At 45.3% G+C, this 25288-nt stretch overlaps 1 protein-coding gene across 3 annotated transcripts in view; it reads left to right on the forward strand.

The window, feature by feature from the left end:
* LOC115102200 (nucleolar protein 4-like) overlaps positions 1 to 25288 on the forward strand; it is a 158815-nt gene that overhangs the window by 28238 nt on the left and 105289 nt on the right. For all 3 annotated transcript variants that reach the window (XM_065005363.1, XM_065005362.1, XM_065005361.1), the window contains exon 2: positions 18437 to 18589. In XM_065005363.1, coding sequence (XP_064861435.1) covers positions 18437 to 18589 — 153 coding nt within the window. The remainder of the gene's footprint in view (positions 1 to 18436; positions 18590 to 25288) is intronic.

Raw genomic sequence — 25288 nt, forward strand, 5'->3', positions numbered from 1 at the left:
ACATTTTCTATAGGATGAAGTCAGGGCTTTCTGATGGCCACCATTTGGAAGACCCATTTGCGACCAAGCTTTAACTTCCTGACTGATGTCTTGAGATGTTGCTTCAATGTACCCACATCATTTTCCGTCCTCATGATGCCTCTATTTTGTGAAGTTGCACCAGTCCCTTCTGCAGCAAAGCACCTCTACAACATGATGCTGCCACCCCCGTGCTTCACGGTTGGGATGGTGTTCTTCGGCTTGCAAGCCTCCCCCTTTTTCCTCCAAACATAAAGATGGTCATTATGGCCAAACAGATCTGTTTTTGTTTCATCAGACAGGAGGACATTTCAGAAGCTTCTAAAGCCATGTTTTGGTGTGAAAAGTGCAAATCAATCCCAGAATCATGCGGTACAGTCTACAGTCAGCAGCAAGCAGTTTAGCAGATACACCGGCAGGCCCCGGCAATACATTAATAAAACCAAAAGCTTACCTTGACTTCAAATCAAACTTTATTTGTCACATGCACCGAATGTAAGTGTAGACCTTACCGTGAAATGCTTACTTACAGACCCTTAACCAACAGTGCAGTTCAAGAAGAGTTAAGAAAATATTTACTAAATTAACTAAAGTAAAATAAAAATAAATGGAATAATAAAAAGTAACACAATAACGGGGCTATGTACAGGGGGTAATGTAATAGTCTGGTGGTCATTTGATTAATTGGAAGAGTTCCAGTGTTAGACAGCCATAGCCATCTAGCTAACATAGCATCCCTCTCTGTTTATTCCGGGCTGCATATGATACTGGCTATGTATGTGAAAGTGAAAAAACATATTCTACAAAATATAGCTCTCTCTCTCTCTCTCTCTCTCTCTCTCTCGAATGGGCAAGACAAATAAATGTAAGTGCCTTGAATGGGGTATGGTAGTAGGTGCCAGGCATAACGGTTTGTGTCAAGAACTGCAATGCTGCTGGGTTTTTCACTCTCAACAGTTTCCCGTGTGTATCAAGAATGGTCCACCACCCAAAGGACATCCAGCCAACTTGACACACCTGTGGGAAGCATTGGAGTCAACATGGGCCAGCATCCCTGTGGAACGCTTTCGACACCTTGTAGAGTCCATGTCCTGACGAATTGAGACTGTTCAGAGGGCAAAAGGGGGGGGGGGCAGCTCAATATTAGGTGGGTATTCCTAATGTTTGGTATACTCAGTGTATTGGTAGCCTCTATAGCAGGTGGTCTACTGGAGCATTCATTCCATGTTTGTAGTTGTGTTTCTCCTGCTGCTGGGTGGTACAGTATGAGCAGAAATGAGTACAAATAGGAACGCATGCGATATAACATGGCAGGCAGCATGTAAGTGCACTGGGGCGTTGGGGAGGGATGAGTGGAGGATGAGGGGAGACAGAGGAGCGATGTGGAGCGTCTGGAATGGGATATTGGGTTTGTCAAGTGTTTTAATCCTCCACTGGGAGAGAGGAGAGGAGGAGCCCGCCAGCCCCCTAACCAACATAATGAAGCATTCTCAAGGTCTGGAAAGAAGGAGAGGAGGAAGAGAAAGAGGGGGAAGGATAGAGTAAAGAAAGGGAACATCAGGGGAAGCGGAGAGAGGTGGGGGAGGAGGGAGATAGAACAGGTCCATCTACAGAATGAGAGCAAAGGATAGAGGATTTGAGAGGGAGAAAAACAGGATGGAGATAGGAAGGAAGGAGGGCAGATGTAGCCATTCTGCTATGCTGTGCCACCAGCCGTGCCACCTAGCTGTGACGACAGACAGAGCCTTCCCTGGTTGGTACACACTGGGCACCGTGTGGGCACCCTGATCTGTAATTCAGACAACAGTTTGCTTACTAAGGAAACCATTATGGAAGATTGGCCCATAAAATGGGCCACTGTGAGCTAACACAAAGCTGTGAGCACAACACACACTCATCGGTACCCCTTTTCTGCAGCCTCTGCCCCATCTCTCTGTCTCCACTCTCTCTCCATCCACCTACAGTACTATCTCACCCCTCCATCTCTCTACCCATTGCCCATCTGAAGTGTGTTTCTTGGATGGCTCGTCTTGAGGGTGTTTCTCTGTGCTGCGTCTCGCCTCTCTCTGTGACTGACTGGAGAGAACAGAACAGAAGCAGGTCACCGTGCGTCGGCTTTGTGGAGCCACATTCCACCGCAGCTCCAAGACGTGCTCCCACTACCCACCACAATGAGGTGCATAAAGAGAATTCATTGGAAATTGGCAGTAGTATATACTAGTACTATATATGGACTTGATGACTGTTGACAAACAAATAAAGGCATGGGGCTCCTCAAACACACACCTCAGTGGATATAATCCAGGCTACTTACAATATATTAGTATTGTTTGGAGATGCTTTATCCTTTATCTGCTGCGTCTTGTTATTTTAAGCAGTGCCTCTGACGCTTGGAGTGTGTCTGTGTATGAGATGGCTTTCTCTCTGTGTGTGTGTGTGTGTGTGTGCGTGCGTGATTATGTGCTTGTCTACATATGTGCCCTTGATGAGTATGTTTGTGAGGGCGTGTGTGTGTGTATCCTGGATGTGATGCACATTGGCTACGTCTGCTTGCCCCCGCGGCTGGACACACTCCCTACCGTCTGCTGAGGCTGTGCACACTGCAGCTCTCCTCCTCCTCCTCCTCCTCCTCCCTCGATCCCTCCATTCACAGCCGCCCATCAGAGAGGGGGTGGGCTGGCAGGGTGAGGGGTAGGGGCAGGCAGCCGTTTACTGAATCGACCCCTCACGTCTCCTAGCAACAGGGCTGTTTGGAATGGGACGGGGGAGTTAAAGAGAGCGAGAAAAATACAGAGAGAGATGGGAAAGAGAGGAGGAAGGCTACAATTATTCTGTGCCGCTGGAGGGAGCACAGGCCTGGAAGTGCGGGGGGGTCAGAGGGGCGGAGAAGAGACAGAGAGTGAAAGGGAAGAAGAGAGATGGAGGTATAGGTGGATAAGGGGATGGAGCGTGGGAGAAAGGGATTGTGGGAGAAAGGGATTGTGAGAGAAGGGATGAAGGGAGTGAAGGGTTGGAGGAAAGAGAGATGTGATGCATAGATAAACACCCAATTGATGGTAGCACAGTAAGCACAGTGCCTTACACTGAAAGCCTGTCTGAAATGTAGCAGGACATTTCTTTCTATCCTTTATTTGGCTCTGTTCATTTCTTGTCTGGGTCCAGTATCAACACTATCAAAACATTTTGTATGTGTCTGTGTGTGTTGCTTGCTGCCTCAGACTATCCCTTGGTTTACATGGATGCTATCCAGCAGAACTTTCCAATAGTATCATAATGCTGTCCCGTGTATGCACAGTATTTACATGTGTCAGTGATGTGAGGTTGGTGGCTGGGTAAGCACTGGTTATTACCAAAGCCAGATTTACTCACAAATAAACATTGATGAAGCCCAAGTTCACCATACAACAGATAGCGCAAACATGTGACATAGGCTATTAACTGAAATTGAAAAACTATTTTCAACAAATATAAATACCAATGTAGCCAAGATACACAAGCGATTGCCTCCGATATTTAATTTAATCGGACAAAATGACGCACCGCTTAACTCAGCTCAGACCGATAACATCCACATTTACAACCGATAGGTGGCCCTAAAATACCAATATATGGACACATTTTATCCGAATAGTTTGCAACGCAAACTCCATAGTCTTTCACACTGGATTTACAATTCTTCCAATGCACAGGGAGCGGCACATGCAAACACACACACACAGTAATATTATTATGTTAAATATTATTACACACACATATATAATAAATAAGGTTCTAACAACATTTCCATATCAACAATCAACATGACTGAAAAATGCAGTTCAAAACACCAAAAAAGGACCGAAGGGTGGTGGGGCACGATGGACCCGAGCCAGCTGTAGTATCCAACGTGGATGATGAATGGGCCAGAGTCTCGCAGCCTCACGGTCTGATGACGGTGTGAGCTCTGAGGATCTGAGCCTGAGGTAGAAGCCACCGGTGAGGGAGACAGAACAGAGGATGAATGCGCAGGTACCTCCGGATCTGATCTCGAATCGGAAGCCCCTAGGGAAGAAGACGCCGGAACCTCTGGATCCAGGGCGGCGAAGCCATTTCTGTGTCTGTGTCCTGTCCGGGCTTAACATCTCCAAGGAGGCCCCTGTTGCCAGAGAACGCTGTCTTCGACTTCCACGACAAGTGACATATCTCCATGGCTGGTTGGTAGGGTCAAGTACAGCAACATCCCCCAAGTCATCCAGGAGCATCCTACTAGCTCCGTTTTCCAGGGAAGGGGAGACCCCTTTGAGGAAGGATCCCTGCAGAGTACCGATCAGTCTGCTGTGGAGAGCCGACACAGGGCGACATTTCCACTAGACCAGATCAGCGTCCGGCTACTGGGGTAGTAGAGAGAGAAAAAGTAAACGGGCGTGGGTTTCCCAGTAGCTTGTATAGGTTTGCTACTTGTTTTCTGAGAGTAGCCACTTCGCCTCTGTAGTCCTCTTCAAGCAAACGGTTGCTACGTTGAAAGTCTGGGCAGTCCACATTGTCCTGGAATAAAGCAAAAATCAACACAGCTCCTGTTGCGTTGTAGGCTGCCTACATGGGTGGAGAATAAAGTGGCAGTTAACTTGAAATATGAAATTAACTTAAATATGATTAGACTGTAGTTTACTGCAGTGTCTGTAAATAAATATTGATAATGGAAAGAAGTGGAAGGGGCTCAACCAACGTGAGTGTAATCAGTGTAATCAGAAAATGTAATCATCATCATTGAAAAGGAAAAGACAACGCACACACATAGGTTAGGCTACTATGGTGAGCGAGTGTTGCGCCTTTTCATTTTCAATAAATATTGATTACCCATTTATTTGTGCCTGCCTGCAAAAGGTAGCAAGTGTTGCTGTCATCATTCTTGCTGCTTCCAGTTCAGTTCATACCTGCAAGAACAGGTGCGCGTGTGGTCTCAATTAAATACAGTAGACTATAGGCTATGCATGGGCGGAAAAGCACGGGCAATTATCTTTCCAAGAAAATGTACTTCCTAAATAGGTATATGATTAGGCTATAGTCTACTACATTGCCTAGAAATAGGCCTAAATATTGATCACCTGTAACGACGTTCGTCTGTTGAAGGAGAGGACCGAAATGCAGCGTGGTGGTTAATCATGTTCTTTAATGAAGAAATGACGATACATGAAATAACTGAATAAACAAAACAACAAACGGAACGTGAAACTTATTACAGCCTATCTGGTGAACACTACACAGAGACAGGAACAATCACCCACGAAATACACAGTGAAACCCCGGCTACCTAAATATGGTTCCCAATCAGAGACAACGAGAATCACCTGACTCTGATTGAGAACCGCCCCAGGCAGCCAAACCTATGCTACACCCCTACTCAGCCGCAATCCCAATGCCTACAAAACCCCAATACGAAATACAACATTTAAACCCATGTCACACCCTGGCCTGACCAAATATATAACGACAACACAAAATACTATGACCAAGGCGTGACATCACCCATATTTCTTCATCTTCCCACTCCTAAAAGGTAGGCTATAAAAAAAATATCTTGAGAAAGTGCAAGTCTCTCCAACTCTGCTCTCTTCAAACTACATCAGCACATTGGCTGATATAGCCCAGTAATACAATATAAGGGCGCAAAATTGATGGGACCATGGCTGCATCACATACGCCTAAAATAACATTGCAGGGCTGTGGTTGGGTTTGGGACCCGTTCTTACGGGTGGGAGTCGGACAGAAAGCCAGCGGGTAGGGGCGGGAGCGGGTTGAAGACATCTGTCCTGCCTTTGTTAGAGCTGTTTATTACTGTGTTAGTGTGAAAGTAGAGAATTAGCTAGGGATACTGACAGATCAATAATGTTACATTGCAAAACAGACTAATAAAAATCAAATTGCACTGAAAAAACGTCAGAATATCAATCTTCAATCGTTTGGCCGATGGTGTCTTTGTTTGATTCAGGTCTAGTGTGATTGAGGCAAAAATAATAGCTAACGTTAGCCACATTTTGTCCAGTTCTCTCTCTAACAGTATATCAACTGGCGAAACCTAGCCAACTTCATTTACTTCTGAAATGGGACAAAGGCTTCAAAACATTTCCGTACAACCAACAGCAGTTAGATAGCGATTTGAGGAGGTTATTATTACTATCTGGCAGATAACTAGAGGCTAGAGCTGACCTGGCTGTGGTAGCTACTAGCTAGCGTAGCTTAATCATTCACCTCAGTCGAGAGGGGATGAAACATTAGCTAACGTTACATGTCAGTTATTAGCTCAGCACTGCACATAAACACACATTTTTTTCCTGTTAAATTAAACAGCAGTTACCTTGCCAGCTACATCAGTCAACTAAACAGTAGCCAGTTTCTGCTCTGCTTGCTTTTACAACTTGGTGAAAGAGTGCAACACATACACACTGAACTATACTCAACTCTCCCGTGCTGGTCCAGCCAGCTGTCCAGAAGCTTTGCCTTCACACAGTCTGTCAGCCCAGTTGTAACGGCTTTCTTCCGTCGAAGGAGAGTCGGACCAAAATGCAGCGTGGTTAGTTCGATACATCTTTAATAATGGAAAACCACGAACAATACAAAAACAACAAACGGAATGCGAAAACCTATACAGCCTATCTGGTGAATAACTAACACAGAGACAGGAACAATCACCCACGAAACACTAAAAGAATATGGCTGCCTAAATATGGTTCCCAATCAGAGACAACGATAATCACCTGCCTCTGATTAAGAACGCCTCAAGGCAACCATAGACTTTCCTAGACAACCCTACTCAACCACAATCCCAATACCTACTAAACCCCAATACAAAAACACACCACAAAATAAACCCATGTCACACCCTGGCCTGACCAAATAAAGAAAGAAAACACAAAATACTAAGACCAAGGCGTGACACCAGTCTGCGGTGTCCAAGATCCTAAATCCAGCTGGTTGAACACTCCAAACAGCCTACCTGACCGCTCGGAGGCGTCCGCATGGTCCTAAAGCTGCTATCGTCCCGGGCCGCTGTTGTTGTCGCTTTCGTATCACATTGCAAAGATAAAACTAAAATATTATTCGCCTACCTCCTCATGCCTTTTGCACACAATGTATATAGACTCTCCTTTTTTTCTACTGTATTATTGACTTGTTAATTGTTTACTCCATGTGTAACTCTGTGTTGTCTGTTCACACTGCTATGCTTTATCTTGGCCAGGACGCAGTTGCAAATGAGAACTTGTTCTCAACTAGCCTACCTGGTTAAATAAAGGTGAAATAAAATAAAAAAACTTTAAAAAACTGTGGGGGACAAAAATGCAATTTCAGAATGTGTGGGGGACATGACCCCTCGACCCCAGTAAAAGTTGTGACCCTGCTGGTATGTGTACATAAATAGGTGCGTGTAGGCTGCTTGTACCCTATATGTACATATTTATGTATGGCTACATATTTATGTATGCGTGTGTACAGTGTATGTTTGTTTTGTTATGTGTGGCATGTATGCAGCAGGGCAGGCAGCTTTGCCATAGCCCTCTCTCCCCTCTCTCTTTGCTGTGACTTTGACCTCATCGCCAGGGAGGCAGGAAGTGGGGGGTGGTGGTGGTAGGGAGGCGGTGCCTGCTGTCCTGTCTGCTGTGCCATAAGGTGCAACTCACCCCTGCCCCCCATCGCCCCCCTCCGTGCCCCACATATTTCCATGCGCAGCGGTTTCTGCTGTCGCACATGCTATCGTCCCAGGCCGCTGATGTGCCCTACAACCGTAAGGGGATTGGGGGGGTTGCGTCATAATGTGTCCCAGGCAGTCACAGGGGTAGTGGGCAGGCAGGCTGGCAGCCCACGTGCCATTCCCTAGTAGTCATCTCCTGGAGGTAGTGTGGTGTGGGCCAGTGCAGTCTTCTCCTCTGACCTCCTGTAGGGGGCATTACTGCTGGAGCTGGCACAGGGGCATGTCATGGAGCTTTAGAAGCTATAAAGCAGGGTTACATTTATTATGACACACTGTAGCAAAATGTTTTGCAATGGCAAACAAAAATGTGTGCTTCTTATTGAACAAGTTTAGGTTGTCCCTCTTTGTTTCAGTCTGTTTTCTCCTGTTTGGTGTTCATCAATTGAAGAGTCACCTGAAGCTTGAGATGAATGGGAGATGCAGTAAAGGAATGCAGTCCTGAGGCAGAGTGCTCATAGTGAGGACGACTGGCTACTACTCTGAACTGTGTGTGGTGAGCTTTCTGGCGTCTAGAGCTGCTGAGGCGTCGCCCAAGCCATACATTGTGAAGGAGTCCAGTAGCTACATGACTCAAATCAAATCAAAGTTTATTTGTCACGTGCGCCGAATACAACAGGTTCACCTTACAGTGAAATGCTTACTTACAGGCTCTAACCAATGTTGCGGAAAAAAAGGTTGTGTGTGTGTGTGTGTAAAGAAATAAAACAACAGTAAAAAGACATTTTAAAAAAGAGTAGCAAGGCTATATACAGACACCTGTTAGTCAGACTTATTGAGGTAGTATGTACATGTAGGTATCGTCAAAGTGACTATGCATATATGATGAACAGAGAGTAGCAGAAGCGTAAAAAGAGGGGTTGGCGGGTGGTGGGACACAATGCAGATAGCCCGGTTAGCCAATGTGTGGGAGCACTGGTTGGTCGGGCCAATTTAGGTAGTATGTGTAGTTAAAGTGACTATGCATATAAGATAAACAGTGAGTAGCAGCAGCGTAAAAGACGGGGTGGGGGGGGCACACAATGCAGATAGTCCGGGTATCCATTTGGTTACCTGTTCAGGAGTCTTATGGCTTGGGGGTAAAAACTGTTGAGAAGCCTTTTTGTCCTAGACTTGGCACTCCGGTACCGCTTGCCATGTGGTAGTAGAGAGAACAGTCTATGACTGGGGAGGCTGGGGTCTTTGACAATTTTTTGGGCCTTCCTCTGACACCGCCTGGTATAGAGGTCCTGGATGGCAGGCAGCTTTGCCCCAGTGATGTACTGGGCCGTATGCACTAGCCTCTGAAGTGCCTTGCGGCCGAGCAATTGCCGTACCAGGCAGTGATGCAACCGGTCAGGATGCTCTCAATGTTGACTCAAGCTGGTTCCCAGAGTAGCCCTCTACATGATCGCCACCAGACTCTTCATCAACCGTCTCCCTGACCACCTTCCTCTGATCAAGCCATGAACTGTCCCTCACCATCTTTGGAGGATGCATGCACTCTATTGGTTGACCAAAATAATTATAGCTAATAATTCATGATGATGTTTTGGTTGACCTAGCTAATTATAGCTAGGCTACTCATGATGATGTATTGGTTGACCTGACTAACTATAGCTAGCTACTAATTTTTAAAATGAGTTCACCTTTATTTAATTTCACCTTTATTTAACCAGGTAGGCCAGTTTTACAACTGTGACCTGGCCAAGATAAAGCATAGCATTGTGACAAAAACAACAACACAGAGTTACACATAAACAAACGTACAATCAATAACACAAAAGAAAAGCAAAATCGAAAGAAAGAAAGATCTATGTACAGTGTGTGCAAATGTAGAAGAGTAGGGAGGTCGGCAATAAATAGGCCATAGAGGTGAAATAATTACAATTTAGTATTAATACTGGAGTGATATATGTGTAGATGATGATGTGCAAGTAGAGATACTGGGGTGTAAAAGAGCAAGAGGGTAAGTAATAATATGGGGATGAGGTAGTCGGGTGTGCTATTTACAGATTGGCTGTGTACATGTACAGTGATTGGTAAGCTGCTCTGACAGCTGATGCTTAAAGTTAGAGAGGGAGATATAAGACTCCAGCTTCAGAGATTTTTGCAATTAGTTCCAGACATTGGCAGCAGAGAACTGGAAGGAAAGGCGGCCAAAGGAAGTCTACTCATCTCATATGTACGGTGAGGCAAAAAAGTATTTAGTCAGCCACCAATTGTGCAAGTTCTCCCACTTAAAAAGATGAGAGAGGCCTGTAATTTTCATCATAGGTACACTTCAACTATACAGACAAAATGAGGGGGAAAAAATCCAGATAATCACATTGTAGGATTTTTAATGAATTTATTTGCAAATTATGGTGGAAAATAAGTATTTGGTCAATAACAAAAGTTTATCTCAATACTTTGTTATATACCCTTTGTTGGCAATGACAGAGGTCAAATGTTTTCTGTAAGTCTTCACAAGGGTTTCACACACTGTTGCTGGTATTTTGGCCCATTCCTCCATGCAGATCTCCTCTAGAGCAGTGATGTTTTGGGGCTGTTGCTGGGCAACACAGACTTTCAACTCCCTCCAAAGATTTTCTATGGGGTTGAGATCTGGAGACTGGCTAGGCCACTCCAGGACCGACTGGCTAGGCCACTACCATACAGTAGGTATGGTGTTCTTTGGCTGCAACTCAGCATTCTTTGTCCTCCAAACACGACGAGTTGAGTTTTTACCAAAAAGTTATATTTTGGTTTCATCTGACCATATGACATTCTCCCAATCTTCTTCTGGATCATCCAAATGCTCTCTAGCAAACTTCAGATGGGCCTGGACTGGCCTGTCTGTACTGGCTTAAGCAGGGGGACACGTCTGGCACTGCAGGATTTGAGTCCCTGGCGGCGTAGTGTGTTACTGATGGTAGGCTTTGTTACATAATTTGCAAATAAATTCATAAAAAATCCTACAATGTGATTATCTGGATTTTTCCCCCTCATTTTGTCTGTATAGTTGAAGTGTACCTATGATGAAAATTATTACAGGCCTCTCATCTTTCATCTTTTTAAGTGGGAGAACTTGCACAATTGGTGGCTGGCTAAATACTTTTTTGCCCCACTGTATATACTATACTCTATACAATCTGCTGCATCTTGCCAATGCCGTTCGGCCATCGCTCATCCATATATTTATATGTACATATTCTTATTAATTCCTTTACACTTGTGTTTAAAAGGTAGTTGTTGTGAAATTGTTAGATTGCTTGTTGCATATTACTGAAGCACAAGTATTTCGCTACACTCGCATTCACATCTGCTAACCATGTGTATGTGACAAATAACGATTTGATTTGGCTTTGGGGATGACCAGTGCAATATACCTGCTGGAGCGTGTGCTATGGGTGGGTGTTGCTGTGGTGACCAGTGAGCTGAGATAAGGCGGGGCTTTACCTAGCAGAGACTTACAGATGACCTGGAGCAAGTGGGTTTGGCGATGGATATGTAATGAGGGCCAGCCAACGAGAGCATAGAGGTCGCAGTGGTGGGTAGTATATGGGCCTATGGTGATAAAACGGATGGCACTGTGATAGACTACATTCAGTTTGCAGAGTAGAGTGTTGGGGGCTATTTTGTAAATGACATTGCCGAAGTCAAGGATCGGTAGTATAGTCAGTTTTACGAGGTTATGCGAAATAGGAAGCCGATTCTAGATTTAATTTTGGATTGGAGATGCTTAATGTAAGTCTGGAAGGAGAGTTTACAGTCTAACCAGACACCTAGGTATTTGTAGTTGTCCACATATTCTAGGTCAGAATCGTCCAGAGTAGTGATGCTAGTCGGGCCGGAGGGTGTGGACAGCAATCGGTTGAAGAGCATGCACTTAGTTTTACTAGCATTTAAAAGCAGTTGGAGGCCACGGAAGGAGTGTTGTATGGCGTTGAAGCTTATTTGGAGGTTTGTTAGCACAGTGTCCAAAGAAGGCCAGATGTATACAGAATGGTGTCGTCTGCATAGAGGTGAATCAGAGAATCACCAGCAGCAAGAGTGACATCATTGACATATACAGAGAAAAGAGTCGGCCCGAGAATTGAGCCATGTGGAACCCCCATAGAGACTGCCATAGGTCTGGACCACAGGCCCTCCGATTTGACACGCTGAACTCTATCAGAGAAGTAGTTGGTGAACCAGGCGAGGCAGTGATTTGAGAAGCCATGGCTATTGAGTCTGCCGATAAGAATGCTGTGATTGACAGATTCGAAAGCCTTGTCCAGGTCGATGAAGACGGCTGCACAGTATTGTCTTTTATCGATGGCGGTTATGATATCGTTTAGGACCTTGAGCGTGGCTGAGGTGCACCCATGACCAGCTCGGAAACCAGATTGCATATTGGAGAAGGTACGGTGGGATTTGAAATGGTCGGTGATCTGTTTGTTGACTTGGTTTTTGAAGATTTTAGAAAGGCAGGGCAGGATGGATATAGGTCTACAACAGTTTGGGTCTATGGTGTCTCCCCCTTTGAAGAGGGGGATGACCGCAGCAGCTTTCCGATCTTTGGGGATCTTAGACGATACAAAAGAGAGGTTGAATAGGCTAGTAATAGGGGTTGCAACAATTTTGGCTGATACTTTTAGAAAGAGAGGGTCCAGATTGTCTAGCCCAGCTGATTTGTAGGGATCCAGATTTTGCAGCTCTTTCAGAACATCAGATGTTTGGATTTGGGTGAAGGAGAAGCGGGGGGAGTTTGGTCAAGTTGCTGCAGGGGGTGCTGAGGTGTTGGCCTGGGTAGGGGTAGCCAGGTGGAAAGCAAGCCCACTCGTGGATAAATGCTTATATAAATTATCGGTTATCATAGATTTATCGGCAGTGACAGTGTTTCCTATCCTCGTGCAGTGGGCAGGTGGGAGGAGGTGCCCTTTTTCTCCATGGACTTTATAGTGTCAACTTTTTGGAATTATTGCTACAGGAAGCATATTTCTGTTTGAAAACGCTAGCCTTAGCTTTCCTATCTGACTGAGTATATTGGTTCCTGACTTCCCTGAAGAATTGCATATCGCGGGGGCTATTCAATGCGAATGCAGAACGCCACAGGATGTTTTTGTGCTGGTCAAGGGCAGTCAAGTCTGGGGTGAACCAAGGGCTATATCTGTTCTTAGTTCTACATTTTTTTGAATGGGGCATGCTTTTTTAAGCTGGAGAGGAAAGCACTTTTGACGAGCAACCAGGCATCCTCTACTGACGGGATGAGGTCGATATCCTTCCAGGATACCTGGGCCAGGTCGCTTAGAAAGGCCTGTTCGCTGAAGTGTTTTAGGGAGCGTTTGACAGTGATGAGGCGTGGTCGTTTGACCGCGGACCCATTACGCACGCAGGCAATAAGGCAGTGATCACTGAGATCCTGGTTGAAGACAGCAGAGGTGTATTTAGAGGGCAAGTTTGTCAGGATGATATCTAAGAGGGTGCCCATGGTTACGGATTTTGGGTTGTACCTGGTAGGTTCCTTGATCATTTGTGTGAGATTGAGGGCATCTATTTTAGATTGTAGGATGGCCGGGGTGTTAATAAGCAAGTCCCAGTTTAGGTCACCTAACAGTACGAACTCTGAAGATAGAATTGGGGGGCGATCAATTCACATATGGTGTCCAAGGCACAGCTGGGGGCTGAAGGGGGTCTATAACAAGTGGCAACGGTGAGAGACTTGTTTCTGGATAGGTGGATTTTTAAAAGAAGAAGCTTGAATTGTTTGGGCACAGACCTGGATAGTATGACAGAACTCTGCAGGCTATCTCTGCAGTAGATTGCAACTCTGCCCCCTTTGGCAGTTCTATCGTGTCGGAAAATTTTATAGTTAAGGATCGACATTTCAGGATTTTTGGTGGCCTTCCTAAGCCAGGATTCAGACACGGCTAGGACATCCGGGATGGCAGAGTGTGCTAAAGCAGTGAATAAAACAACTTAGGGAGGAGGATTCTAATGTTAACATGCATGAAACCAATGCTTTTACGGTTACAGAAGTCAACAAATGAGAGCGCCTGGGGAATGGGAGTGATGCTGGGGGCTGCAGGGCCTGGGTTAACCTCTACATCACCAGAGGAACAAAGGAGGAGTAGGATAAGAGTACGGCTAAAGACTAAAAGAACTGGTGGTCTAGTGTGTTCGGAACAGAGAGTTAAAGGAGCAGGTTTCTGGGCGCAGAAGAATAGATTCAAGGCATAGTGTACAGACAAGGGTATGGTAGGATGTGAGTACAGTGGAGGTAAACCTAGGCATTGAGTGACGATGAGAGAGGTTTTGTCTCTAGGAGCGCCACTTAAGCCAGGTGCGGTCACTGCATGTGTGGGGGGTGGAACAACAGGGCCTAGCTAAGGCATATTGAGCAGGGCTGGAGGCTCTACAGTGAAATAAGACAAAAAATTACTAATCAAAACAGCAATAGACAAGGCATATTGACATTAGGGAGAGGCATGTGTAGCCGAGAAATCATAGGGTCCAGTGAGTAGCTAGGCGAGCTGGAGTCACGGAGATTCAGACAGCTAGCAGATGGGCCTCAGGGGGACTTCGCAACGGGGGAGCCTGTAGAAACCCCCTCGGACGGTTACGTCGGCAGACCAGTCGTGATGGATCGGCGGGGCTCCGTGTTGGCAGCGAAGGGTCCAGACCAAATGGTAAAAGAGGTATTGAAGCCCAGGGATTATCTGATGGATTTCTCCGGCTAGCCGGGAGATGGGCCTAGCTTGAGGCTAACTCCAGGCTAACTGGTGTTTGCTTCGGGACAGAAACCCCCTCAGACGGTTACGTCTGTAGACCAGTCGTGATGGATCGGCGGGGCTCCGTGTCAGCAGCAAATGGTCCGGACTCATGATGATGTATTGGTTGACCTAACTAACTATAGCTAGGCTATTAATGATGATGTATTGGTTGACCTAGCTAACTATAGCTAGGCTATTAATGATGATGTATTGGTTGACCTAGCTAACTATAGCTAAGCTACTCATGATGATGTATTGGTTGACCTAGCTAACTATAGCTAGGCTACTCATGATGATGTATTGGTTGACCTAACTAACTATAGCTAGGCTACTCATGATGATGTATTGGTTGACCTAGCTAACTATAGCTAGGCTACTCATGATGATGTATTGGTTGACCTAGCTAACTATAGCTAGCTACTCATGATGATGATTTGCTTTTGAAGCTCTTTGAGATTCTTATGAAAAGTAGTAATAGTAATATAGCTATAGTAATATATTATTAACATTGTTAATATATGTCCATGCATGTCTGAGGACATCGGGAGATGACATGGAAATCGGCCACTGGGAGCAACAGTGCTGTTACCTTCAAGTAGGCTTTGCTAGGGTGTTGTTGATGGTGATGGGCGTAAGCATTTGCCTTTGAAGTTGACATTTGGAACAACTTTGAAATTTGACGTTTGAAAACATGGATGAACGACTTATTCTGACGTGAGACTGTAGGAGTTTGTTGTGAATAAGACCCAGGGCTAGCCTATGTTAATGTCCAATGTTATCTTTAATGGGCCTTGCGGATTATTTATAGAGTAATCAACAACAGCCCCCTTGTCCCACCGATGCCTCTACCTTTCGATGAGAAATAACATCTTCATCCTCATCATCACCATTGTTTGAATGGCATTACGGTGACCATGAAGGGAGAGGGTGCTTTAGAAGCTTGCAGCCCTCTCGGCTCTGCACGCTGCTCCGCGCTGCCATGGCAACCTTCATTACCTGCTGCTTGAGAGAGAGGTAGGGGGAGGAAGGGGAGTGAGTTAGTTCATTGACTCCCTGACTGTTGCTTCTGTAAAGGTGCCCAGGGATCAATGTTTTATACAGTAATGAGGAGAGAACTACCCCCGAACACAACACACACAGGTATGGACACACACACTCACATCCCCCATGTTCACCTGTCGGCTCCAGTGAGTCCCACACAAAGCCAAAACGAGGGCAACAGACTAGAGGCGTGCCCAGCACCACAACACAGGACAGACAGAAACATCTCCTCAGCCCAGCTCATAGACCGGGAATATACTCGCATGATGACAGAGACTGTGGAGAGATGAGACCAAAATGTTATAGAGCGGGAGAAATAGAGACAAAATAATGAGGAAGAAGCCAGAGAGAATGTAGTGTGTGTGTGTATTTTGGATAACGTGAAAATCTGTCAGCCCCCACACGCTGTTCATTCTGCTTGTTGTCGAAATTCAAGTTTTACTAGGTGCAGCCTGTGTCACATGACCCGCTGCCCCACACACCTGCCCGAGAGGTTAGCTATCCGGTTGTCATGGCAGCAAGTTTTGCCTTATTGTGAGCGGAACGCTGGTTGGAACTAGAAGTGTTTCCCCCCCCCACCCTTTTTAGCGGGGAGCTGTTTGTGTTGGGTGGTGCTTTATGCTGTTGGAGCTGGAGCTCTGAAAATGATTAGTGTAAAGATAAGCAAAGGGTCATGATAGATTCATTGTGAAGATGTAAATATGAAGAATTCTTAAATCACAAAATGAGAATGAAATTACTTCATTAAATGTAATGTTTTGAGCTATGGTAAACTTGAATTAGAATATGATGTTGATAGCCTTGTCAATGTTTTGTTACCACGTGAATCCCTGATGACTACATACACTTAATATTGTCTACAGTAGCCTACAAATAACAGAGTTTGGTTCTACCACCTGTGGTCATTTTGAAGATCCTGAACAAAGACAAAAGATCTCACCTCTCTTACCTTAACTGTTTTCGAAATTGTGTCAGTTTGTTGACCACACACTTTGGTAGGAGGGAGAATACAATGATTGAACAGCTAGTGAAAGAAACAACCAACCAAACAAAGCAATGAAAAAAACATACTTCAAAGAGCCATTCCTTTGTAGCGATTTAAAGTGCATTTTGTGCACCACCTGCTGTTTTACACATTCTCTCTCTCTCTCTGTGTGTGTATGTGTGTGTGTGTGTGTGTGTGCGTGCTCCTGGCAGGTATCCCCCTCAACCCCCCTAGTACACACACAGCTCTCCACTGGCCGTGGGGGAGAATATGGACATTCCCAAGAAGACTCAGAAATCACAGCACCACTCTCTCTCCTAGCCTGTGTGTGTGTGTGTATGCACACGAGTGTACACACGTGCGGGCTTGGGTGTCTGCACAGGAATTCTACAATACCACCATCCACACTATCATGACCTTGGTCATTTTTATTCATTTGAAAAATAAATTAATACAAATATATATGTTACACACAATAAATAAAATATATTACAGGTCAACATCTAAATATTGGTCCCATGCGTTGATTGAAGCTCAGAAAAATGTGATTATTGATCTGACTGAGTTATAATCGCGCCGACATCTTTGCGAAGTCAGAGTGGAATCATGAACAGTGGTTTGTTCATTATGTTCGCCTGCGTCCCCCAGATTTGCCTAAGTGATTTGCCTCACCACTCAAACTCTCTCCGCCCTCGCGCGGCACAGGCGGAGAGTCTGACGTGAAACTAACTACTGTACCCCAGCTTGCACTTGGCCCAAGTAGCCTGGACTAGAGAGTCAGAGATGCTGATGACCGTGTGTTTGCGAGATGCCGGATAAAAGCCCATTTTAAAACCGTCCCTTGACTCCTGCCATGTCTACAGACATCCCCCAAACAAACAAACCCCAACTTTCTGAGAATGAGTGCACAACTGATAAATAGTCGCTCATAGATGTCAGTCAGGTGGCTAACTGCCCGCAGACTTCTATTGCAGTAATGTTGAATGGCTCTGGCTAGTATTACTTAGCTTATTACTTAATCCTTCTAGCTGGCTAACGTTAAACGGAGCCTACCTCAGCAGGAGCAAAACACATGCCTTTAAGTTCTCATATTAACGTTGCTTTGGAGAGAGTAGGCTACTGAGACAGACATACAGTGATGTGGCGCTCAGTGGTGAAGCTGAGGCAGCAGAGACAGAGCGAGAGGAAGGAAGCAGAAAAAGGTTAGTACAGAGGTTCCCAAACTTGGGGTTGGAGACCCATGTGGTGTCCACTGAGAATCTGTACTAATCTTATCAAACGAGTTAGGAATATTGAAACATATATATATATATATATATATATATCTCCACATACCCTGTAGGCCTACATTGAAATGCAATCAAAATGCAATCAATGTGGTTCTAAAATGTTTGTTTTTATCACTGATGCTATGTCAGTGTGAATCATTACTCATATTTCCCCCCTTTCAGAGGTATAACGTTACAATTGTATAGCTAATAGGTTATGTGTTTGTAGATCAACTGAGGTGAATGAACCTACAGCAGCCAAGGTGATAATGACTCGGGTCATTTTTGCTTTTTTTTGCTGTTCTCCAAATACCATTTCAAATTGTTTTATTGTATCGAAATGCCTTATGGACCTCATTAAAACTCAAACCCTGGTTACAGCCCTGCTCACTATTAATGGTCTTCATAAAAATGATCAATCATTTTCAGGCTTTTTTTTTGTAGGAGATTTGATTGTTTTGTGGAAGAAAATTAGGCTTATCGAAACTAAAGACTGATTTTAAGAGAGAATTTTCATTTGTTTACCTATTGGGGGCTCTTAGGTTATGTATTGGCATAATGTGTCAGCTGCTTTACATAATATGGTATTGTGTGTGTATGTGTGTAGGCTTGGTGCCTTGTGCTCTAGGCCTCATCCCAATGATCCAGTCTGCTAAAGTACCACTCGTCCTCTCCTCTCCTGCAGTGTGTGGACGGGAGCTCTGGGTCGGAATCCTCTCTGAAGAGGGTGGCGGTGGTGGAGGACTTCTTTGACATCATCTATGCCATGCACGTAGAGATCAGCACCGACCCCGGCAAAGCACCCAAACACGCCGGACAGAAGAAGACCTACAAAGCGGTGAAAATACACTCTTTATCTCTCTACCTCTCTCACACATTCCCCCTCTTTATCAAATCAAATTTTATTGGTCACGTACACATGGTTAGCAGATGTTATTGTGAGTGTAGCAAAATGCTAATGTTTCTAAACTCAGCAAAAAAAGAAACGTCCTCTCACTGTCAGCTGTGTTTATTTTCAGCAACCTTAACATGTGTAAATATGTGTATGAACATAACAAGATTCAACAATTGAGACATAAACTGAACAAGTTCCACAGACATGTGACTAAGAGAAATTGAATAATATGTCCCTGAACAAAGGCGGGGTCAAAATCAAAAGTAACAGTCAGTATCTGGTGTGGCCACCAACTGCATTAAGTACTGTAGTGCATCTCCTCCTCATGAACTGCACCAGATTTGCCAGTTCTTGCTCTTCCACCAAGGCACCTGCAAGTTCCTGGACATTTCTGGGGGGAATGGCACAAGCCCTCACCCTCCGATCCAATAGCTCACAGGCCTGCTCAATGGGATTGAGATCCGGGCTCTTCGCTGGCCATGGCAGAACACTGACATTCCTATCTTGCAGGAAATCACGCACAGAACGAGCAGTATGGCTGGTGGCATTGTCTTGTCGGAGGGTCATGTCAGGATGAGCCTGCAGGAAGGGTACCACATTAGGGAGGTGGATGTCTTCCCTGTAATGCACAGCGTTGAGATTGCCTGCAATGACAACAAGCCCAGTCCAATGATGCCATGACACACCGCCCCAGACCATGACGGACCCTCCACCTCCAAATCGATCCCGCTGCAGAGTACAGGCCTCGATGTAACGCTCATTCCTTTGACGATAAACGCAAATCCGACAATCACCCCTGGTGAGACAAAACCACGACTTGTCAGTGAAGAGCAATTTTTGCCAGTCCTGTCTGGTCCAGCGACGGTGGGTTTGTGGCCATAGGCAACGTTGTTACCGGTAATGTCTGGTGAGGACCTACCTTACAACAGGCCTACAAGCCCTCAGCCCAGTCTCTCTCAGCCTATTGCGGGACAATCTGAGCACTGTTGGAGGGATTGTGCGTTCCTGGTGTAACTCGGGCAGTTGTTGTTGCCATCCTGTACCTGTCCCGCAGGTGTGATGTTCGGATGTACCGATCCTGTGCAGGTGTTGTTATACGTGGTCTGCCACTGTGATCTGCCACTCCTGTCTCCCTGTAGCACTGTCTTAGGCGTCTCACAGTACGGACATGGCAATTTATTGTCCTGGCCACATCTGCAGTCCTCATGCCTCCTTGCAGCATGCCTAAGACATGTTCACATAGATGAGCAGGGACCCTGGGCATCTTTATTCTGGTGTTTTTCAGAGTCCGTAGAAAGGCCTCTTTAGTGTCCTAAATTTGAACTGTGACCTTAATTGCCTACCTTCTGTAAGCTGTTAGTGTGTTAACGACCGTTCCACAGGTGCATGTTCATTAATTGTTTATGATTCATTGAAAAAGCATGAGAAACAGTGTTTAAACCCTTTACAATGAAGATCTGTGAAGTTATTTGGATTTTTCTTTTTTCATCCCCTAGGGATGTTTCTTTTTTTGCTGAGTTTAGATCTGACAGTGCAGCAGTATCTAACCGGTAACATCTAACAAATTCCACAACACAACCTAATATGCACAATCTAGTATAGCCCGCTGCATGTAATAACACTTAAGGTTTTCTGAGCTAACAATGTAAGAAATAATACATAAAAAAAAACAAATACTGCACAGTTTCCTAAGGACTAGAAGTGAAGCTGCCATCTCTATCGGTGCCATCTTTCTTAAAACATTTTTTTTTTTTTTACTGTCTCTCACTCTCCTTTCACTTGAACTTTCTCTCTACCTGTATCTATCTCAATACCTTTTACTTTATATTTCTCTCCATCTGTCTCACTCTTCCCTTTCACTCAATCTTTCTCTTCGATCACACGGTCACCCTGTGTGTCAACACCTTTATATCTATCTTAGCCTGCTGCCTCTCTCTCTCCCCTGCCTCTGTTTCTATTTCACACTCTCTTTTAATCGCTTGTCTTTATGATTATTTGGCAATATATGTTCTGTTCTCTGTTCCTCTTTCGATCTTTAGTATTCATTCCTGTTTCATGACTTGTTTCTCTCTCTCTCGCTGTCCATCTGGTTTTTGGTGTTTAGACACAATCAATAGCACTAACACTCGCTTTCTCCGTATCCCATTAAAATGAATGGGATAGTTGAAATAGATTTGTATAATACTTCTGGACCACCCTCTGAATATTTTCTCACAAGACAGCAGGCATCACCATTGACCCAGAACATTCATCTCTTCAGTTCATTCACTGAACCCCCAGTTCTCTCTATTTCAGATAAACTAACATATATCTATTCATTTCCAGTCAATAACATTACTGTAATCTCTGTGACACTTACCGCCACCATATCTTCACCCCCCTGTTTTTTATTGCTACCTCACTTCATTACAAGAAAATGCTGCAACTTCGCAAGATTTTTCCATTTTGTGTGTGTGAAAGAAAACGTTTCTCACTTTAGATTGAAGGGTCTGGCAAGGATATTAGATTCTAGTGCAAAGCTGACCTTGTGGTCATTGGAAGAAGGTATTTCTCTCTCCCTGACAACTATTCAGCAATTCTCTCTGTGAACGTCTCCACAGTCGCTGAAGGCCAGATGTCTAGTTTATTTAGATTAAGGGCGATGACCACAGTGCAAAGCACACACCTGGGCAACATTGTCCATCGTTCCTTCCTAGCTTAATTTCAAATGGGGAGATTTCACATGTCTGCCATTGGAAAATGCGGTTCCGCCCTGTACTAAAGTAAATGGGACAAAACCTTTCATTTTCCCCGTGTGTTGTATTGGGATACTTTGCCATCTCAATTGGTGATACTGCCCTCTTCTGGTTGAACATGGTAACTAAATCTTCACCCCAGTACTGTACAGAACATGTACTTTCCTTTTTAGGATTTATTTTCACTTTATTGGATAAGAATGAAATGATTAGAATATCAGTATAACATTAGTAGTGAGAATACAGAGCTGTAACTGTGTAATGAACAGAATAATTCCTCTTTATTCACTACTTATTTACAGTATTTTTACTCTGCCCTCTGCCATGGCTTCCAGGGTACTTTGTCACACAGTGGGCCATGAAATGTTCATACACACACACACACACACACACACACACACACACACACACACACACACACACTCTGCAGGTCACATGACTGGTTGTCCCACCTCACTTCGCGTTACGAGTAAACTATGCATTATTTTGTTTTTTTACGTGTTATTTCTTACATTGGTACCCCAGGTAATCTTAAGTTTTAATACATAGAGGAACTACTGGATATAAGAGCAACATCAACTCACCATCATTATGACCAGGAATACGACTTTCCCGAAGCGGATCCTGTGTTTTGCCCACCACCCAGGACAATGGATCGGATCCCTGCCGGCGAACCAAAACAACGACGCTGTAAAAGGGGCAGACGAAACGGTCTTCTGGTCAGGCTCCGGAGACAGGCACATCGCGCACCGCTCCCGAGCATACTACTCGCCAAAGTCCAGTCTCTTGACAACAAGGTTGATGAAATCCGAGCAAGGGTAGCATTCCAGAGAGACATAAGAGACTGTAACGTTCTTTGCTTCATGGAAACATGGCTCACTCGAGACACGCTATCGGAGTCGGTACAGCCAGCAGGTTTCTTCACGCATCACGCCCACAGAAACAAGCATCTTTCTGGTAAGAAGAGGGGCGGGGGGGTATGCCTTATGGTTAACGTGACGTGGTGTGATCATAACAACATACAGGTACTCAAGTCCTTCTGTTCACCTGATTTAGAATTCCTCACAATCAAATGTCGACCGCATTATCTACCAAGAGAATTCTCTTGGTAATCACAGCCGCATATATTCCCCCCCAAGCAGACACATCGATGGCCCTGAACAAACTTTATTTGACTCTACATAAACTGGAAACCACATATCCTGAGGCTGCATTCATTGTATCTGAGGATTTTAACAAGGCTAATCTGAAAACAAGACTCCCTAAATTCTATCAGCATATCGATTGTGCTACCAGGGCTGGTAAAACCCTGGATCATTGTTATTCTAACTTCCGCGACGCATATAAGGCCCTCCCCCGCCCTCCTTTCGGAAAAGCTGACCACGACTCCATTTTGTTGCTTCCTGCCTATAGACAGAGACTAAAACGGGAAGCTCCCGCTCTCAGGTCTGTTCAACGCTGGTCCGACCATTCCACGATTCCACGCTTGGATTCCACGCTTCAAGATTGCTTCGATCACATTGATTGGGATATGCTCCGCATTGCGTCAAACAACAACATTGATGACTACGCTGATTTGGTGAGCGTGTTTATTAGCAATTTCATCGGCGATGTCGTACCCACAGCAACTATTAAAACATTCCCAAACCAGAAACCGTGGATTGATGGCAGCATTTGCGCGAAACTGAAAGCGCGAACCACTGCTTTTAACTAGGGCAAGGTGACCGGAAACATGACCGAATACAAACAGTGTAGCTATTTCCTCCGCAAGACAATCAAACAAGCTAAGTGTCAGTATAGAGACAAAGTAGAGTCACAATTCAACGGCTCAGATACAAGAGGTATGTGGCAGGGTCTACAGTCAATCACGGATTACAAAAAGAAAACCAGCCCCGTCGCGGACCAGGATGTCTTGCTCCCAGACAGACTAAACAACTTCTTTGCTCGCTTTGAGGACAATACAGTGCCCCTGACACGGCCCGCTACCAAAACCTGTGGACTCTCCTTCACTGCAGCCGATGTCACTGCAGCCGACGTGAGTAAAATATTTAAACGTGTTAACCCTCGCAAGGCTGCAGGCCCAGACGGCATCCCCAGCCGCGTCCTCAGAGCATGCGCAGACCAGCTGGCTGGTGTGTTTACGGACATATTCAATCAATCCTTATCCCAGTCTGCTGTTCCCAGATGCTTCAAGAGGGCCACCATTGTTCCTGTTCCCAAGAAAGCTAAGGTAACTGAGCTAAACAACTACCGCCCCGTAGCACTCACTTCTGTCATCATGAAATACTTTGAGAGACTAGTCAAGGACCATATCACCTCCACCCTCCCTGACACCCTAGACCCACTCCAATTTGCTTACCACACTGCCCTAACCCATCTGGACAAGAGGAACACCTATGTGAGAATGCTGTTCATCGACTACAGCTCAGCATTTAACACCATAGTACCCTCCAAACCCGTCATCAAGCTCGGGTCTCGACCCTGGGTCTCGACCCCGCCCTGTGCGGTACTGGACTTCCTGACGGGCCGCCCCAGGTGGTGAAGGTAGGTAACAACATCTCCACCCCACTGATCCTCAACACTGGGGCCCCACAAGGGTGCGTTCTGAGCCCTCTCCTGTACTCCCTGTTCACCCACGACTGCGTGGCCATGCACGCCTCCAACTCGATCATCAAGTTTGTAGACGACACTACAGTGGTAGACTTGATTACCAACAACGACGAGACAGCCTACAGGGAGGAGGTGAGGGCCCTCAGAGTGTGGGGTCAGGAAAATAACCTCACACTCAACGTCAACAAAACAAAGGAGATGATTGTGGACTTCAGGAAACAGCAGAGGGAGCACTCACAAACTTTTAGAGATGCACAATCGAGAGCATCCTGTCAGGCTGTATCATCGCCTGGTATGGCAACTGCTCCGCCCACAACTGTAAAGTTCTCCAGAGGGTAGTGAGGCCTGCACAACGCATCACCGGGGGCAAACTACCTGCCCTCCAGGACACCTACATCACCCGATGTCACAGGATCATCAAGGACAACAACCACCGAGCCACTGCCTGATCACCCCGCTATCATCCAGAAGGCGAGGTCAGTACAGGTGCATCAAAGCAGCGACCGAGAGACTGAAAAACAGCTTCTATCTCAAGGCCATCAGACTGTTAAACAGCCACCACTAACATTGAGTGGCTGCTGCCAACATACGGACTCAACTCCAGCCACTTTAATATTGGAAAAATTGATGAAAAAAATGTATCACTAGCCACTTTAAACAATGCCACTTAATATAATGTTTACATACCCTACATACCCTACTGTACTCGATACCATCTACTGCATCTTGCCTATGCCGTTCTGTACCATCACTCATTCCTATATCTTTATGTACATATTCTTCATCCCTTTCCACTTGTGTGGATAAGGTAGTTGTTGTGAAATTATTAGGTTAGATTAGTCGTTGGTTATTACTACATTGTCGGAACTAGAAGCACAAGCATTTCGCTACACTCGCGTTAACATCTGCTAACCATATGTATGTGACAAATAAAATTTGATTTCATTGGCAGTGCTGCTCAGCCAACATGCTGCCTACTTCTCCTCTCTGTCCCCCTCTGTGTCTCTTTATGCTTCCCCAGAAAAGATAGAAAGAGCTGCATTGGTGGCCTAGGGCAGACCCACCACCACAGGCCCTTTCCAGACCCACGGTCCTACTCTGTAGGCTACATGACTCGCTTTCTGAGATTCTACTGGGACTGGGAGAACAATGGTGGTGGTAGCTAGCCTGTCGTCACACAAAGAGAGTCAACCCTTCTGGGGGGGAGTCGCTGCCTCGCCCCCCAATCCCCTCCTATGACCGTAACTACATATGAGGGCACAGAGGTCCGGACCCCTGTAATCTGTAATTTTTCTAA

Source organism: Oncorhynchus nerka, linkage group LG20 (genome assembly GCF_034236695.1).
Source record: "Oncorhynchus nerka isolate Pitt River linkage group LG20, Oner_Uvic_2.0, whole genome shotgun sequence".
In the NCBI taxonomy this organism is placed as follows: Eukaryota; Metazoa; Chordata; class Actinopteri; order Salmoniformes; family Salmonidae; genus Oncorhynchus; species Oncorhynchus nerka.